An 18406-nucleotide genomic window follows, 5' to 3' on the forward strand; every position below is an offset into this window, starting at 1 on the left:
AGCTTTGCTTAGACCTTTAACTCAGCCCCATGGTGTTGACACCCATCCCAGCCCTTGGAACGGGTGCTTAACGCTTAATGAACATATCTTGGAATTGTAATAAATCAGACATTAGCTCGTGGAAGTCATTACAGACCACCTATGACCCAATCAGAATGCTTAGAATGCAGTCAATAACTCCTTGTATTGATGCATTCCAAACATTATGACTTCAAGACCAGACAAGGAAATAATACAGAGCCATTCTCTGCATTCAACCAACAGCAATGCAATTTCCCAGCAAACCTTGGTTGAAAAAAGACCCTCCCTCTCTGCCAGTATCTTTTTTCCATTACAGCTTCAGCGTGACAGCCAACATCCAATTGATGCAAACTGAAAGCTACACATGGAAAAATACATGCTTTCATTTTCATAATCTGAATCCATTTACTTTTACACCCAATGCATTCTCATGGTAAAATCTTTCCTGGTCACCAACACTTACAATTAAAATGTTTACCTTATAAATATAACCTTGTTATTTGAATACTTAAAAATAAAATCGTATTTAATACACTAACATGTTTGTGCATTTACTTTGCTCAGTATTAATCTACTACTCTTTACTTCACCACACCGACCCCAAAACCTACATGGGGGTGGGTCCATAGCCTATGAAAATTAAGAATTTAAAAAGCAATCATTGGAACCGACCCCCGGCTGCTGCCATAACTTTAATAACAGAGTCTGATGTATTTGAACCAATGTGCACTCTCTGGTTGGAAGCATTCCTTGAAGCCCTGCCCACCACCTTTCTCTGGGGCATGGGTTGAAAGCAGAGGCGTTGCAAGCGGCCCTGTGGGGGGCTATAGCCCCTGGTCTTTTGGTTGTATCCCCGGATTGAAGCTCAGGGGCTGCAAGCAAAAGGCTAGCTAGCCCAGAGCCCCGACATTAGCGTAGCCCCGGATCTTTTCCAGACCTAGCAACACCCCTGGTTGAAAGCATCGTTCTCCGCCCCCCCTTTATGGATATGCAATAGGCTGCTCTGTGAGTGAGAATATATTGCACAGTTTAAAAAGCGCGCCCCAATCTCAGAAAGCTTTTCCGCAAGTAAGTGTGGCATACCGAAAAGTAGTAATTTACAAATGGGTATGGATTTCCTTACATTTTGGCATATTTAGTGTACCATTGTGAAACTTATGTATGAATAACTTCTGACTAGACCTGCAGGAGGGTGTGTGTCAGGTAAGGACGAGATGAAGAGAATGCAAATATTGCCTAAGACCCACTAAATCATAACTCATCAAAGCTTTGCCATAAATGCACACATTCATTGCAAACACTCATGTGCACATCCTACTTACCTGAGTGACCTAAGCGTAAATGGTCAACAAGTGATGGAAAGTGCTCCACCGTCGTGAAAATGGCAGCATGTGTGCAGGAAGTGAGAAAAGTCAGAGGAAACATATGCACAGTCCGAAGGAAAGAAAGAAACAGTGGCATTCCTTTAATTATACTTATGCAACACAATGGGCCGGGAGGATAGCTCAGGGGCAGCGCGCTCATTTTGGAAGCGCAACCGCACCAAGCAGCATAGGTTCAATATCCAGTCCCACGCTTGGAGGCTGCACAGTTGTGTAATTTCTCAACCGTCATTGGCTATCCTCTTTCTACTGGCAAATCATTTTAAAGTACGGTCAATTGTTTAAAAAAGGAATATACGATTCCATTTTTTGTTTGTAATGTCCTATCTTAATGTTTCAAACTCTTCCCCATAGCAACGTGCAGCCAGATTAGCTAACATTTGCACCAGTGCTAAAACGGAGCAAAAAAATAAGATAATACTGTAATGAATCCAAGGTATTCATGCCTTCTTCCCAGGGGGGAGCCACCCCCTTTGAGGCTAGGGAGGTGAAGCCACTCCGCAAGACCCTCCTTATGGGTATGGACAAGTGGGACCTCAATGGGAGTGACTCCCCCTTAGGGTACAAGGACTCCTGTTCCGATGAGGAGCTCCCTAGACCACACACCATATGTGCCTATATGGTGCTGCCAGCTGAGAAGACTAATCTACCCTCCTTATATGTGGCTTCAGGCAATGTGGGGAGCTTCCAGCCAAAAGAGACGCGTTTATAACTGGGACGAGTAACTCTTGTGAGGAGAGAGAGCATGGAGCGCAGGGCAAACACTATAGATGTCTTGGACTACAACTCCCATGATACCCTCACCATTGAATATGTTGGCCAGGTGTGTGGGGAGCTGTCGCCCAAAACATCTGAAGAGCCATAGGTTGCAGATCTCTGCGCTATACATTTGGAAAACCAGACATACTGTCTTTACCAATGAAAGTCGCTACTCTCTGCGACTAGAGGTGCAGTAACGATAATGATGTATTTATATAGCGCCTTAATCCAAAGCGTGTGAGTAAAAAGTGTGAGCGCAGGCAGGTGTCATCAAACACATGCAGAGTGGTTCCAGTTAGAGCATTTGTGGGGGCCCCAGCCACCTGGCCTGCGGGTGGAAAGTGACATGGGTGACGTGTCTTGCGGTGGTGGGCATGATGCATATTGAATCACCCCTGGGAATAGTGCCCCTCCTTGTTGGCATGGGTGGGTATTGACAATTGTAGTGGTGCATAGCTACAAGGATACATTTGGAGATTAGAGTAGGCAGTGTAAATAGGGTTTAATAGTGTCTAACGAGTTGATGTGTGCACCCTTTGGGCAAGGAGTGTATGTTTGGGGTATCATGTCCTGTGCTGTTGAAAGGAGTGCCTTTACTGGGCAATCCGACCACATGCTCTGAGAATGGGTATGAGTACGCAAGTACTGGGTGAAGGGGCGGGTGTGAAGGGAGACAGGTACAAATGAAGGGTTGATGGGAAAATCTGATGGAACAATGAGTGCTTTTGTTGAGAGTGGATACGAGTGATGAGCAACATTGTGTGATGGCACAGAGGGGGACTGGGAAGAAAAGCTGTATATAGTGAGGCAATGGATCCGTGTGCTGCCTGCGTGGAGGGAGAGGCATGTGTAATGGGACAGTGGGGACTTGAACTGAGTGAATGGGTGCACACTCCATACACGCCTGCTGCAGAATGGTATATATGTGTTTGTGATGGAGGGGATTCGGGCTACATGTGATGCTGGACTATGGGACATCGTTATGAACCTTGAAGCAGGTGGCATCAGCCAGGAAACACTGCTTAACTAACACACACCATTGTTATCTTCCCTAGGGGCCCCCAGGCGCGGTTGGAGTTCCTGGAGAAATCGGAGTGACCGGCCCCAAGGTGAGTGCCCTTCTCACTCATACATATCCGTATTACGCCATGACCTCCATCCTTGAGGACTGCGGCATAGAGTGTTTTAGGCCAAGGACTTTGGGGGGTAATTTTCATTCCACTGCATGGCACTGGACACTCTGGACCTTTAACCACAAGGAGAGTCATTTCTGTAGAGCCCTCCTTCTCCCGCACCCCTTCCAATCCAAGGAAGGGAACTGTGCACCCTCCAAAGCAGCTTTAGTCGCCTGTAGGTCTTGGCCCTGAATAAAGTTCAAAGGGAGGCGAATGGCCAAGTCCATCTAAAGCAGCAGAAAGGAGTTCTGCATATGTGAACCCCTAAAGAACTCTACAAAGTGTAGGACAGTGGGGCAGCTCAGTAAGTTGAGCAGCAGAAAGGAGTTCTGCATATGTGAAGCCCCTAAAGAACTCTACAAAGTGTAAGGCAGTGGGGCAGCTCAGTAAATTGAGCAGCAGCAGAGCAGCAGAAAGGAGTTCTGCATATGTGAACCCCCTAAAGAACTCTACAAAGTGCAAGACACTGGGGCAGCTCAGTATGTTGAGCAGCAGCAGAGCAGCAGAAAGGAGTTCTGCATATGTGAACCCCCTAAAGAACTCTACAAAGTGCAAGACACTGGGGCAGCTCAGTATGTTGAGCAGCAGCAGAGCAGCAGAAAGGAGTTCTGCATATGTGAACCCCCTAAAGAACTCTACAAAGTGTAGGACAGTGGGGCAGCTCAGTAAGGTGAGCAGCAGCAGAGCAGCAGAAAGGAGTTCTGCATATGTGAACCCCCTAAAGAACTCTACAAAGTGTAAGACAGTGGGGCAGCTCAGTAGGTTGAGCAGCAGCAGAGGTATGTTGATAGCCTGTACGTCACATGCTCCCATCTTGATAGTGTTCATTCAGTATGTCCTGCTTATTAGCTAAGTACATATATGCCACAGACCCTTGATCTGAGCATTAGGAACACGTTATTTGTACACCAAGAAACAGTTAATTTGATGATATATACATGGTTTGTATTTTATTAGTGTTGTTATTGGCTTTGTGAATTCACACATTCATTCTTTTGAGTTTTCCTTGTATTGTTTTAATGGCTGATGTTGACATTTTTGGATGCGTGCAGTAGATGGACATTACAATATTTCTGTTTGTGTTTCTTTCAGGGGATCAGGGGACCCCTTGGCCCTGCAGGACCCCCAGGTCTACCCGGAAAACCAGTAAGCATCCTTCCTCAACTCTCCGATATTTTTGCAATTTTATGTGAACAGAAGACAAAATGGCTGGATCCTGCCCCTCAATTCCATGCTTGCTCAAATTAGTTGGAGCAACATTTGAATTACAAGTAACATTTTTCGACCAATGAATATTTGGCAAACAGGCCACACCTCTGAGGTTTTGGCCAATTAAGTTTTAGCAAGCAGGGCACGTCTCTGGGGGTTCGGCCAATGATGTTTAAGCAAGCAGTGCACTCCTGCTGGGTGTGTGTAGGGGGGGGGTGAGTTGTGCAAGGACGTTTTAGCAATCAGGACACTCCTCTGGGGGAATTCACTCTCCAGGGCTTTAAAACCTGACCCCCCTTTGTTGATGGGGCTTGATTAAAGACCTGCAGACACGTGGGTTGCTTTTTTTTTGCCTCTTTTTCCCTGATCTAGAAATACGGATATTTGTTTTTCTATTAGAAACACATACATTTGAAATTTCCAACATGAGGGCGCCTACCTGGCTAAACATATTTTTAGAAAGAAAAACATTTCTAGCACGATTGGGCCATTTTCGCTGGAAACAGAAATAATGGCATCACTAAGCTTAGAGTTATCCCCTGCAAATATTCCCTGTTCAAGCATGAGTATTACACGCCTTACCCATGGCTCGTATGTGTTATTGCCGCTCATTCTTCATGCATTCCTGTTGTGGACCTTTCTAAGTTTCCTGCCTACCTTTGCAATTCAATTGAGGACACAGAGTTATGAGAGTATGGGCCTCATTACGAGTTTACCGGTCCGAGTTTTCCGGCTGGGGCAGCTGTACCAAACATGTCTGACCCTGCCGGGCGCATCGACCCCGGTAGGCAGAATAGTCACGGAAGCACTGGCACCGTTATTAATGATGGCAGTGCTTTACTGCCGGACTCGTAATAAGGCCCTATGTCTTCCCATAAGATAGATCCTACTTGCTAGAATTTCTCACACTTCTAAATGCATTTGAAGAAGAGCTCCTCTTTTATGTCTTGCGTGAAGGAGGCGCCCCACCTGCCCTCCCCCGCACATATAATACACACCCCACTTGCATCCACCTTAACTGTGTTTTGGTGAACATGTCAATGTCCATGTTTGAATGAAAGTTCATTGATGTGACTCTTTTTTTGTTTGATCTCAGGGACCCCCTGGAAACATCCAAGGACTCGAAGGCAGTGCTGACTTCTTGGTAATTGCACTTAATTATTACAGCTGATAACTGAATAAGTCCTCAAAATTCTGCAACCAGCCAGTGGTTCCCTAAACCCTTCCAATCTTTGTTTTTTCCTTTGTTTTTTTTTTGTTCCAGTGTCCCACTAACTGCCCCGCTGGACAGAAAGGACCCCAGGGCCTGCAAGGGCTGAAGGTACAACTAACGATTTAATTTATTTATTTATTGGTTATTTGTAATGTGCACTATGCAGCAAAAGTGTGCGTTTCAAGGGACATCAAGATAAGGGGGGGTGAGGAAGATGGTATAAAACAAAAACAAAAACGTCCCTAAAAGGTCTTGAAACGTGCAAGTGCTATGACAAGGGAGCGGGGAAGATGGGGGAGGGGAAGTGCAGGAGGAGGTAGAGGGGAAGCAACAAACACGTTCTGACTAGGTAGAGAGACGATTTAGAGCGTGCAAGTGCTAAACATGAAAGAAGGGTGAGAGGGAGGGCGAGTGGTGCAGGAAGAGGGCAGGGTGTAGAATAAATGCAAAATCAAGTTAAAAAGTGCAGGATCAACTAGGTAAACTTCATTAAGGAAAACCAGAAATGCAATAATGACAAGCAGGGATGGTTGACTGCAGACTGGAAGAGCCTTGTCTAATGGAATGAGGGGCTACATCAGGCATGCAGGCAGGTAAGTAAGATTGGCTGTGGATCTGGAAAAGCCTCGCCTCATGGAATGAGGGGCTACATCAGGCATGCAGGCAGGAAAATAAGAGTAAGCAGGTAAGATTAACTGAGGACTGGAAAAGCTTCGCTCGTGGAATGAGGGGCTACATCAGGCATGCAGGCGGGAAAATAAGACTAAGCAGGTAAGATTGACTTAGGACTGGAAAAGCCTCGCCTCGTGGAAAGAGGGGCTACATCAGGCATGCAGGCAGGCAAATAAGAGTAAGCCTGTAGGGTTGACTGAGGACTGGAAAAGCCTTATTTCATGGAATGAGGGGCTACATTAGGCATGCAGGCCAGCAAAGAAGACTAAGCAGATAAGATTGACTGAGGACTGGAAAAGCCTCGCCTCATGGAATGAGGGGCTACATCAGGCATGCAGGCCAGCAAATAAGACTAAGCAGGTAAGATTGACTGAGAACTGGGAAAGCCTCGCCTCATGGAATGAGGGGCTACATCAGGGATGCAGGCCAGCAAATAAGACTAAGCAGATAAGATTGACTGAGGACTGGAAAAGCCTCGCCTCATGGAATGAGGGGCTACATCAGGCATGCAGGCCAGCAAATAAGACTAAGCAGGTAAGATTGACTGAGAACTGGGAAAGCCTCGCCTCATGGAATGAGGGGCTACATCAGGGATGCAGGCCAGCAAATAAGACTAAGCAGATAAGATTGACTGAGGACTGGAAAAGCCTCGCCTCATGGAATGAGGGGCTACACCAGGCATGCAGGCCAGAAAATAAGACTAAGCAGGTAAGATTGACTGAGGACTGGAAAAGCCTCGCCTCGTGGAATGAGGGGCTACATCAGGCATGCAGGCATGCGAATAAGACTAAGAAACGTCATTCAAGTGGGTGCAAAAATCTGGAACGCCTCACCCTATGGTGCAGGGGTCTGCACACTAGCAGGTACAGATAGTTTAGGTTCAGAAGTTGGATTGTCAACCTCAAGTGAGGAGGTAACAGCAGCTATGTGGGCACAGTAGGTAGTCCAGGGCTGAGAGTGTCAAGTGAGTGTAGGCAAGTTATATAGAGAAAGTGCAGGTCTAAGAATGACGATCAGTGATAGAGGAGGGAGAGAGGGGACAGAGAGGAGAACTGGAGTTGGGAGGCCAAGCAGCGTATAGTGGGAGCAGCAGCAGGAAACGGCTGGCAAGTATGCAAGGAGATGACAACACAGGGAGCGCAGATGAAAAGGACATCCACAGCGGGGTCGGGGCGCAGCGACAGTGAGCAACACGAGGTGGGCAGAAATCGAAAAAGGGAGACGGTGTAAGAAACAGGGTCGCAACAAAACATCATGATCCCAGCAATGGGGTGAAGCAGAGGGCACAAGCAGATGACAGGACAAGCAGGAGGGACACACAGGCCAAGACAGGATGGCTGTAATGGCTTGGCAGGCGAAGAACGGTGGTCTGGAGGGTTGCCCAGAGCATTGCCAGTGGTTAAGATTAAGTCTAAACCTTCCAGCCATCACCTCTTTGTTTTTGCAAGACAGGACCAAGTCATGCACATTGGAGACTGTTAGGGGACCAGGATGAAAACCTGATCAATCCTGGTTATGGGCAGCATATAGTGCTGCTCTAGGCACACTTCTCCTAGCCCAGGGAGCGGAGGGATGAGCGTCTAAAGGCTGCCGGAGAGACCGCTGTGATACACACTGAAGACAGCACCATGGCATGACCACATGTGTACATGTCCCCGCGAATGTCCACATGTTTCATCTTAACTGCTAAAACTGGAGTTTCCCTGTTTGCAAGAATATGCAATTATTTCAAATAGTTGGATTAGGGTTTCAGAAGATGAGCTAATGTGCGCAAGATCACACAAGTTAGTCACATTGAGCGGGGCCTCGACAGACCTCAGCCAGTATATCCATAATACACCATGACTTTGATAGTTAAGGAGGTTGAGTTCCTGGATTTTATTTATTTTAGGTGATAGTATTGCTTTAATTATATGCTCGAAGTTCCTGACAATGGCTTCCGAGACAGACCCCAACACAGGGGTCTATCTCAGGAAGCAGTGAGTGATAGTTAGTGATAGGTTTGCTGAGGTAGGATTTCTATAGCATTTTGGGGGCAGAGCACGCTGGCGTGCTGCATAAAATGTATTAGGTGGAGAGGATATTCTAAACATGAGAACGATGACGCGGCTTTACGACCAAGTCAAGCAGGGCTGATGGAGCTGACGCAGGAAGATGTTGATTGATTGATTGATTTATTTATTTATATAGCGCTTTATACCAAGGCGCTGGATGTTGGTATGAATTCAGAACATTGCATAGCAAAGTGAAGATTATCGAACCCCGAGTTCACAATTGCAAAGCTATGTAAGAGAAACTTAAACTAGATCATTAAACTGCACTAGATTATAATTATAATTGGTCATTTATAACACGCATAACACCCAGAGGTTTCTAAGCGCCGACCTGGGGATCGAACCTGTGCTGCTCCGTTTCGTCTTGTTTCCAAGGCGAGTGCGTTTCCCCTGGGCTATCCTCCTGAGAAAGATCAACACCGACTAGGAAGCCTCTACCAGAGATGCAAGCCCAGAATAGGCTAATACTACATGGGAGTAGAGTATTGCTAGATTGGAACATGGTGATCTCTAGCAGAAGTGCTTGGTTATTTAATTGGTGTGCAGTGAAGCTGATCTACACATGCTTGATGTGCACTGGAGAAGTGGGTGTGCAGGAAAGATACACGAGAGCTGGATAAGCAGGGGTAATGTTGACCTGGTGTAGAATGATGTGGTACTCGGTGGGTTAGGCCCAGGCTCACTATAGTATGGGCTGGGTGTGGTTAATGATACACTGGCGAAGGTTTCACCAGTTTATCATTAAGGGGGTCCATTTTTAACCACGTTAGAAATACCCTGCACTACAGTTGGAAATACAGCAGTAAATCTGTGTGTAGTGAGTGTGGTATCGCAACTCATACTGCGGTACCACAGTGTTGAACTGGAGCCTGACCGTGCTTATATAGAAGAAGGACGTATTACAGTGCTAAAACAATGTTACAGAGTCATTTCTGCATGTTATACATATTTTAAATTACTGATGGATAAGAAACACTATATTACGGCACTTGTTAAATGGAGAGGGGTACATTTTAAGCCATTTTCTCTCCTCCCACCTTACGCTCTCTGTCCCCCAGGTGAAGCAGACACATGCAATGCCACCAACCTTCTCGGTCATTCGGCCCATGAAGAGTGTGTCAGTGGAGGCCTTTGCCGCCACGTTCTCTCCTCCTCCTACGCCTGCGGCTGACTCACACTCTGACACAGCCCTCTCTAATCTGCATCTCTTCACCTCTAACACTCTTGATGTCATTGCCCCAGTCATGAGGATCTGTGAAGCCCCACCTCCAAGTGCATCTCTTGGTATGACTCTGACCTTGCCATCCCTAAACGCAAGTGAAGGGGGGGCTGAGAAGAAGTGGAGGGCATCTGGCGCTTCCTCTGACAAACTGGCCTGCCACCTGCTCCCAAGGCAATACACACTCTGTCCTGTCCAAGAAGAGAGATTACATCCACGCCCGCGTCTCTGGGTCCTCTAACAACATGGCTGAAATCTTCAAAATCTGCAAAGAGCTGGCCAATCTTGCTGCAGTCTTCACCTCTCCTGTTCCCTTCCTGGCCCTTTACATAGCACTGGCTTCTCACTTCATTACTAAAACTCAGTCTATCCTGTCTTCTCTCTCCTCTTCCTCTCCCTCTACCTCTCTCATCTTTCCCTGTGTTAACTCCTAACGATGTTTCTAGACAAGTCCAATCTACGAATGTATCATCCAAGCAGGTGCTCCCCTGCTCCTCCCGAACCATCAAGGACCATATCGACACCCCCGCACCAGCATTGGCCAATTTCTGCAATCACTCTTTTGCCACTGGAACTTTCACCTCTGCCTTAAAACACTCCCTTGTACACCTCCTCCTTGAGAAGCCTTCTGCCGATCCTTCCTCTCTGGCAAACTACCACCCAATCTCTATCACTCCTTTCATGGGCAAACTCTTGGAAAAGCTGGCCATCTCGCAGCTTACTCGCCATACTGAATCTGTTGGTTGTCTCCACGACCACCGGTCTGGCTTTAGAGCAGCCAGAAGCATGGAAACTTCTCTCCTGAACACCTGTGAAGACCTGCTCTCTAATCTCAACTCTAGCCTTCCTTCTGTCCTCATCCTCCTTGACCATTCCTCTGCTTTCAAAGCGGTCAACCACACCACCCTGATCAATATCTCCATGACAACCTGGGCATCATGGATCAGGCCCTAGTCTGGTTGGACTCCTTCCTCTCTGATCATCCCTCCCAGGTCCAACTTGGGTTTTTTCTCTCCACCACCTCTCTCTCCACATGTGGTGTTCCCAAGGGGTCTAACCCCTCACCCTGGCTCTTCAACCTTCACTTGGCACCTGTGGCCCATCTCATCTCTACATTCACTCCTAACTTTCTGTCTTATGCTCTCCCTCAGGCTCCCCTCTGCCTCCTCTATTCTCTTGCTCATTCCTGACTGTCTATCTGTGATTCAGGAATGATGTGCCTCCAACAATCTCTCCCTTAATTCCAGTAAGAGTAAGACAGAGATCCTTCTCATTGGGAATCCTGCTCCCTCTTTCCCTCTATCACTCTGGCTGCACTCCCTGGGCCCTTTACCTGTGCCTTCCTGCAAGGAAAAAATCCTTAGTGTCCTCTTCCGCTCCACCCTCTACTTCTCTCCTCACATCAGTGACCTCTCTAAGAAGTCCCACTACCAGCTGAACCTACGCAGAGGTATCCTTTCTTTTCTCACTTTCCCCAGAAGCTCACTGTACATAGAGCCGTGGTTCTCTCTAGGCTGGACTACTGCAGCATCCTCTTTCTAAATCTTCCTGCCTCTACTCTTCGCCCTCTGCAACCCATCCAGAACAGGATTGTGAGACTTGTCCTTGGCCTCAAGCCCAGGGATCGTATCTCTGCAGATCTGAAATCTCAGCACTGGCTCCCGGTGGCTGCAAGGATCAAGTTCTAGACCCTCAGCATTGTCAAAAAGGCTTTCTGGGGCCGGGGCCACTACATCCAACTCTCTCTTCCTAAGCACTTTCCTTCTGGAGCCCTTCGCTCATCCACATCCAACTCTGCGAGGATCAGACGCTTCTCCAGGCATAGAGCAGGGCGTAGATCTCTGTCCTAGGCTGGTACTTCCCTCTGGAAGCGCCTCCTTGCCTCTCTCAAACTTGAGCAGGACCACCTAAGGTTCCGGAAGCAACTCAAGACTTTCCTTTTTGCTTCTGCTTTCTCCCTCTCTCTCCCCTGCTGATGTTCCTGTGCTCTGCACTAACTGGTTACCTGGGCTCTCCCTGAAACCTATGGGGGGACCATGCTCCTTCACGACCATTAGCTCCTTGCACTGCTTCTAGGCCTACCACGCGCTAGGGACTGTTTCTATAACCGTACAGTCCCCTTCCTCCCCGCAGTTACTTTGAACCGGCCACCCCGGCAGCACTTACTTGAGCTTTGCCTGTTGCACTTTCCCTTTCCCTCCTGCTGGCACTTCGCCTCTCCCTTCCCCCTGCACTTGCACGATCTGAATGATAGAAGGCCTAGTATGATCGTTTGTTTTGTTCCCCTTTGTCTTCCCCTCCTTTGCCTTTTCTGCCTAGAAACACTTGTTTACAGGTGCACTCTAAATAACTTATATCATATCATAAGATGACGCATGTGGAAGTGAATAGTGACTTGTTAAACACAAATGCATTGCTGAAGTAGTGCAACATACAGCTGACATAATATATATTGTTGTATTTTAGAAGGGGAGCGTACAAGTACGGCAAGGAATGCTAAGCTGTAGGGGAAAAATCCCAGCAAAGTTGAAATGTAAAGTAAATTAATCTAAATTAACCTAGGAAAATCCCAGTGTTAATTAGAAGAATGTTAAACAGACAAATAATCAAGGTAAGCTCCAATGAAGAATTCTTGAAATAAGAATGAATATTTAATCCATATTAAGAAAATACTAAAGTGGAGTGGAGAAATGGTGAACAGTTTCAACTGTAACTGAAAAAGGCACCCATTTTAAACTCTGTAGATTGAGAAACTTATTAAAATTGGTTGAGTGAATATTTATTATCTAGGTTTTTGTTTTGAAGTGTTAATCTGTCTGAAGTAGCAAAATATTAAAATGGAGTTGGCCATCATGGAAGTGGAGTTATTCAACTGGCGTATACATTTTTTTTATCTGTAATGCATACTTTCTCAGCTGCAGTAATACGGGATTGTAGCAACACTGTGCTGTGCAGAGGCGTTGCTAGGGGGAGGTCTGAGGGGCTATAGACCCTGGTCTTTTGGTTGTAGCCCCAGATAGAAGCTCAGGGGCTACAACCAAAAGGCTAGCTAGCCCCGAGCCCCGCCAGGGCATCCATTAGTATAGCCCCGGATCTTTTTCAGACCTAGGACCACCCCTGGTGCTGTGAACACGGGGTTACAGCAAGAGTGCGGGTAGCAGAAGTTGCTGGATCAGGAGGGGGGGCGTAGAAGTCGGGTTTTGTGGAGGGATCAGTGATTGGTTATTTACATAGCGCTTTCGTCAAAGCGCTGTAGATAGTACACATTTACATACATTTATCATCCCAACAAGAGTCGTTACTCATGTTTCAACCTCAGAAGGATAAGTTGGCCTTGTTTGGACTCAAACCCGCAACCTGCAGATCACGCGTAGATTGCAGCAGCGAGTGCTCAACACGCTGAACTATCTTCCCGGATGGATACATCTGGTGACATATTCTTTGAAGAGTAGGGTCTTCAGGTCATTCACGAAGTGTAGGACATAGGGGGGGGGCAGCCTGATCACCCCCCCCACCAGCATAATTAAAAATGATGAAAAAAACAATACGAAGCTGTGTTAAACTGTGGTGGATATTTCATTTAAATAATTGGCCTGGAAACATATCAGACTCGAATAAAAATAGTTTATTATGCAGTGCCAAACGAGAGATGAAACGTGCAAAGCAGGATAGACCTATAATGATAACGAAGACGTCACTTTCACTCTTAAGAGGAAAGGGAGAGGCTGCGGAAGTGCCTGGAGTGGTGAGCAGTGGTGGAGGAGCTGGGTACATGGGTAGTGCCATTTCAGTGAAGTGCTGATCCTGGCACCCTGATTGGAAAGGGGTCACACAGGTTGGTATTCTATATGTGCACTGGAATACGTTTGGTTACCACATGTTCCAGAACTTTAGAGTACTGGGGTGGCCCAGACAGGCTGGTAATTGGGTAATGGTGACAATGGATTTCCTTAACTGTTGTAATATCATGTAATAGTAAAGATTAATTGTGATGCCTTGGAACAATGGTGTGCTACGACACAAATAATGAAATAAAACGTAAACCCTCAATAGCAATATAGTCCAGAAACTATTATGGTAAATAAAAAAATTAAAAAGAACTACAATTGAAAAATAGTAAGAAAAAATGTCGCATGTGGAAAAAGTGCTGTCTCACCCCTAGATACCAAAAGTGTCTCTAAAGAAACGTTTTACTGCAGCTCAAAATTGCTATAATTGGACATTTAGAAACATCCTTAATGTAGAAGTAAAAGTGACTAAGAAACCTAAACGGTTGTTTGAAGCTGCTGTGCTGTGTGAATGAGCACAGCTGGCGATTTATATATACAACTAGCAAGGCTCGTGAGGTATTAAAACGATTGGAAAAGAAAGACGTGTTAATTGGGTGTAGTTAAACATTGAAGTACAGCGATTTTATTTTAACACTAGGAGGAAAAGGTCAAAGTAGAGCAGAGAAATATTTAATTGCCATAAGAATTCTTAAACTAGCGTGAACTCATGTAATGATTAATTTCTTATATAGCGCTACACACCCATAGGTCTCTTAGCACTGAAATAACAGAAGACATTATTATCCCACAGAGCGGTACTCAGTGTATCGACCTCGGAAAATTGAAAGGCTGTGTTCATTGACGCAGGCTGCACGCAGATATCAGGGTGATCGCTTAGCTTACAGTGCTATCTGACCGGCTAGCCAGATAGCAAAGAGATGATGGCTATGGTATGTAGTAGATATGACCTGACATTTCTTTCTGATGTGAGCGTGTCCGTGAGTTCAGTGCCGCTGCATGTCACAATTCAGCAGAGAATTCTGGACTTGGTGGTGTGCAGACCAAGTGGAAACCTTAATGGGTCGGTGCATATTATCATATTACATTAGAGCCAGAAAAGTAAGAAGATACTGGGCCACATTACACGGTAGGCGGTAAGGGTTTACCGGTACCGGTAAGGTCACCGGTACCGGTAAACCCTTACCGCCTTACCAGCCGTTAAGGAACGGGCCCGCTAAGGGACCTTGGTGCTAATTACGGTACCGTAATTAGCTCCTTACCCATTCCCTATGGGGACAAAAATGGGAATGGGGAAGTGCCTTGGTGAATGGGGAATTACCGCCCCCGCTCATCTAGGAGTAGGGCGGTAATTCCGCCATCCGCCAAGGCGGACACGGTAAAATACCGGCGGCAGCCAAGGCGCTACCGCCTACTGTGTAATGAGGCCCACTGTCTTTAGAGAAATGTAAAACACACTGAGCCTTGAAACACTTGTGTATAGGCGCCTTATAAATGCCATATCATATCCCTGCATACCTTCTAGGTTTCAGTGGAAACATGTGAATAGCCATGGATTGAAATTGTGTGAGGCTTAATGCGCAATGGAACATGTAGTTGGCGTTGGAGTATTATTAGCTGTCTTGGGAGAAAAGTCAAACAGGGATCCGATGATATGAAACGTTCATTAAGGAAGTTTAAAAAAGAGCAGAAAATTAATTAAATGCTATGCAGAAAAGTTCAAATGAACTAAGGAAATATGCAGCAGAAAAAAGTACAGGAAAATCAGAGGAGAATAAGAAGAGCTTCAGTAAATCACTGGCCAACTGGATATGGCCTGAGGCCTGCTGGCGTGTGGCGCGATGTACAAGAATTCAAACAAATAAATAAATAAACAAGCAGAGTATTACAATGCACCAGAGGAATGCTAGTCTGGCATAACAGAACAATAAAGCGTGGTATCTAAAAATGAAACTAGTGGGACAATGTAACCGCCCTGGAGGATCTGGACATATGCGCATGGCACTGGCAGAATAAAGTCAAAGAATGGCAACATGGAGTAGATTTGTGTGAAATGTTATTACTTGAGTGTTTATTGAGCTTCTTTTGATCTGAGCTTCGGGAGGATAGCTTAGGGGCAACGAGCTCGCCTTGGAAACACAACGACACGGAGTACCACAGGTCCGATCCCAGGTCCGTGCTTGGAAACCTCTAGCTATTAAGCGCGTTATAAATAACCTATCATATCAAGTAACAGAGCACTTTACAAGTCATTGGGGGTGGGGCACGGTGAGGGGGGAGCTAGCAATGGGGGATGTGAAGGCGGGCGTCATGGGATTTCCAAGAGATTAGAGGTGTGGGGGGAGTAGACTGCCCAGTCTCAGCTTAGGTGGGGAGTGGAGGGTGTGCTCACCTAGGTGTTAGGAAGGAGCCATTCCTTGAAGAGGAGGGTCTTGGAGGGAAATTGATGTAAACTGCAGTAGATAAACGTTGATATGAAGTAACATAGTAATACATAATTTTAAAGTGGAGTAGAGTTGCATAATATACAACAGGGGAGCGTTAAAGTCGAGTAGGGAACAGTTCATCTCCGGTGTGGGGATTTTAGACAGGGGTGAGATAATATTTAGAATGTTAAACTGGAGCAGCAGAACACCTAAGTGCATTCGAGGAATGCGGGGACCCTGGGCAGAGGGGTACAGCTCCTGGTATCCTCCAGGGGGCGCATGCTTGATCCCCTTTTGGGGATACTCTTCTTGTGAGGGGTTTGGTTGTGCAGATTCAGCTGACTGCTACCGTAACACTTTCGTATGCATTGTTTTACCCACAGGGTCATAAAGGACGACCTGGGGCCCTCGGAGAACCAGGAAAGATTGGGTCCACGGTGAGTACCCCAACAGTGAGGTTTGAAGAATAGCGCCAGCTGCTCAAGTCCCACAAGCCACCACTGGGCGCCATGACCCCTCACATCAGATAAGCAGGGGATGGACATCTATGACACATACAGTGGGGAGCCCTCTGGAGAAGTTTAGGCATGTTTGCGGACTTAGTATTCCTGGCCCAGCCTGGTAGTTAACAGCATTCAGGACAGAATCGTGGCAAATTACGGTTGCAACACGTGGGACCAACCAGGGGTGGACTGGGAACCAAAAGAGGCCCTGGAAATAACTTTCAAAGTGTCCCCAAATTACACATGTTCAGCAAGACCACCCCTTTTCCTTTAGGGATGTTTGAAACTACCACACAAAAGAGGACCAGGGTGCAGAGGCCTACGAGGACATCTATACAGATCCCTACAGGCGAGACTACCCCTGGTCAGGGTGCAGAGGCCTACCGGGAAATCCCCAGAGTTCCCTATAGGTCAGTCCACCCCTGGTCAGGGTGCAGAGGCCTACCCGGAAATCCCCAGAGTTCCCTATAGGTCAGTCCACCCCTGGGATCAACCACTCTTGGAAGTAGAAATTACCTGTCCCAGTTCCGGGTCAGAAAAAGGGACCAGTTACCGATTGCAATTCATAAATTTGAATGTGTTATTGATTTCAGATTGCTGATTATGCCACAGAGAAGGCAACAACTAATTAATGTATTTATTTATTTAATGTGATATAGTTTTAACATAAAACTTTACACATACCAAAACAAAATTTAAGATACAAAAGAACAATACATTATTCTGTTCAGTATTCATTTTGATTAAAAATCATTTCATCAAAACTAATTAACTAATGTGACGCTTCAACTCAGGAAAGGGTTCAGCTGGAAATGAATGATAATGACACAGCCATTGACCTGTCCCTTGTATGATCTTGATATGCAGTGCAACCATCCCCTTTAAACATCTGGCCTGGCCGGACTCCTGTTGTGGAAAGTTGCTCGCTGGCCCTTGCCTTTGCTGAACACCTCTCTCTGCTCTTTCCCGCTCAGGGTCCGAAAGGTGATGTTGGAATATCCGGAGAACAAGGAATCCCAGGCCCTCGAGTAACGTATTTACTTACATTTCATGTTATACTTTGGATGATGCATGAAGCTGCCCAGGCCTGGCATAGAGAGGGTGGCAGTGTTATGCGCCCTGTGCTAGGATCAAGCTGTGATGACGGCTCAGACACTCCTCTGGTGTCTCTGTTCCATGCAGTGCTGCAGTGAGATGGAGGTGCACTGGAGTGTTATTTATTCTGTGCAGTGATGCAGTGACATAGGGGCATAGGCATGTCTAGGGAAGGATGTTATCACTTCCATGCAGTGTTGCAGTGAGATAGAGGGACAGACATGTCTGGGATGCTCTTTCTTCCATGCAGTGATGCAGTGGCATAGGAGGGATAGTCATGTCTAGGGAAGGATGTTTTCACTTCCATGCAGTGTTGCAGTGAGATACAGGGACAGTCATGTCTGGGATGCTCTTTCTTCCATGCAGTGATGCAGTGACATAGGAGGGATAGTCATGTCTAGGGAAGGATGGTCTCACTTACATGCAGTGTTGCAGTGAGATAGAGGGACAGTCATGTCTGGGATGCTCTTTCTTCATTGCAGTGATGCAGTGGCATAGGAGGGATAGTCATGTCTAGGGAAGGATGTTTTCACTTCCATGCAGTGTTGCAGTGAGATAGAGGGACAGTCATGTCTGGGATACTCTCTCTTCCATGCAGTGATGCAGTGGCATAGGAGGGATAGTCATGCCTAGGGAAGGATGTTTTCACTTCCATGCAGTGTTGCAGTGAGATAGAGGGACAGTCATGTCTGGGATGCTCGGTTTTCCATGCAGTGATGCAGTGACATAGGAGGGATAGTCATGTCTAGGGAAGGATGTTCTCACTTCCATGCAGTGATGCAGTGACATAGGAGGGATAGTCATGTCTAGGGAAGTGTGTTCTCCCATCCATGCAGTGATGCAGTGACATAGGGGTATAGGCATGTCTAGGGAAGGATGTTTACACTTCC

At 46.5% G+C, this 18406-nt stretch overlaps 1 protein-coding gene across 1 annotated transcript in view; it reads left to right on the forward strand.

The window, feature by feature from the left end:
• The window catches only part of COL9A2 (collagen type IX alpha 2 chain), a 168628-nt gene that overhangs the window by 52734 nt on the left and 97488 nt on the right, over nucleotides 1-18406 (forward strand). Inside the window, exons 8-13 of the mRNA XM_069622556.1 lie at nucleotides 3218-3271; nucleotides 4430-4483; nucleotides 5643-5690; nucleotides 5811-5867; nucleotides 16302-16355; nucleotides 17396-17449. Of these exons, the coding sequence (XP_069478657.1) occupies nucleotides 3218-3271; nucleotides 4430-4483; nucleotides 5643-5690; nucleotides 5811-5867; nucleotides 16302-16355; nucleotides 17396-17449 (321 nt within the window). The remainder of the gene's footprint in view (nucleotides 1-3217; nucleotides 3272-4429; nucleotides 4484-5642; nucleotides 5691-5810; nucleotides 5868-16301; nucleotides 16356-17395; nucleotides 17450-18406) is intronic.

The sequence above is a fragment of the Ambystoma mexicanum genome, chromosome 11 (genome assembly GCF_040938575.1).
Source record: "Ambystoma mexicanum isolate Mex_15411 chromosome 11, UKY_AmexF1_1, whole genome shotgun sequence".
NCBI lineage: Eukaryota > Metazoa > Chordata > Amphibia > Caudata > Ambystomatidae > Ambystoma > Ambystoma mexicanum.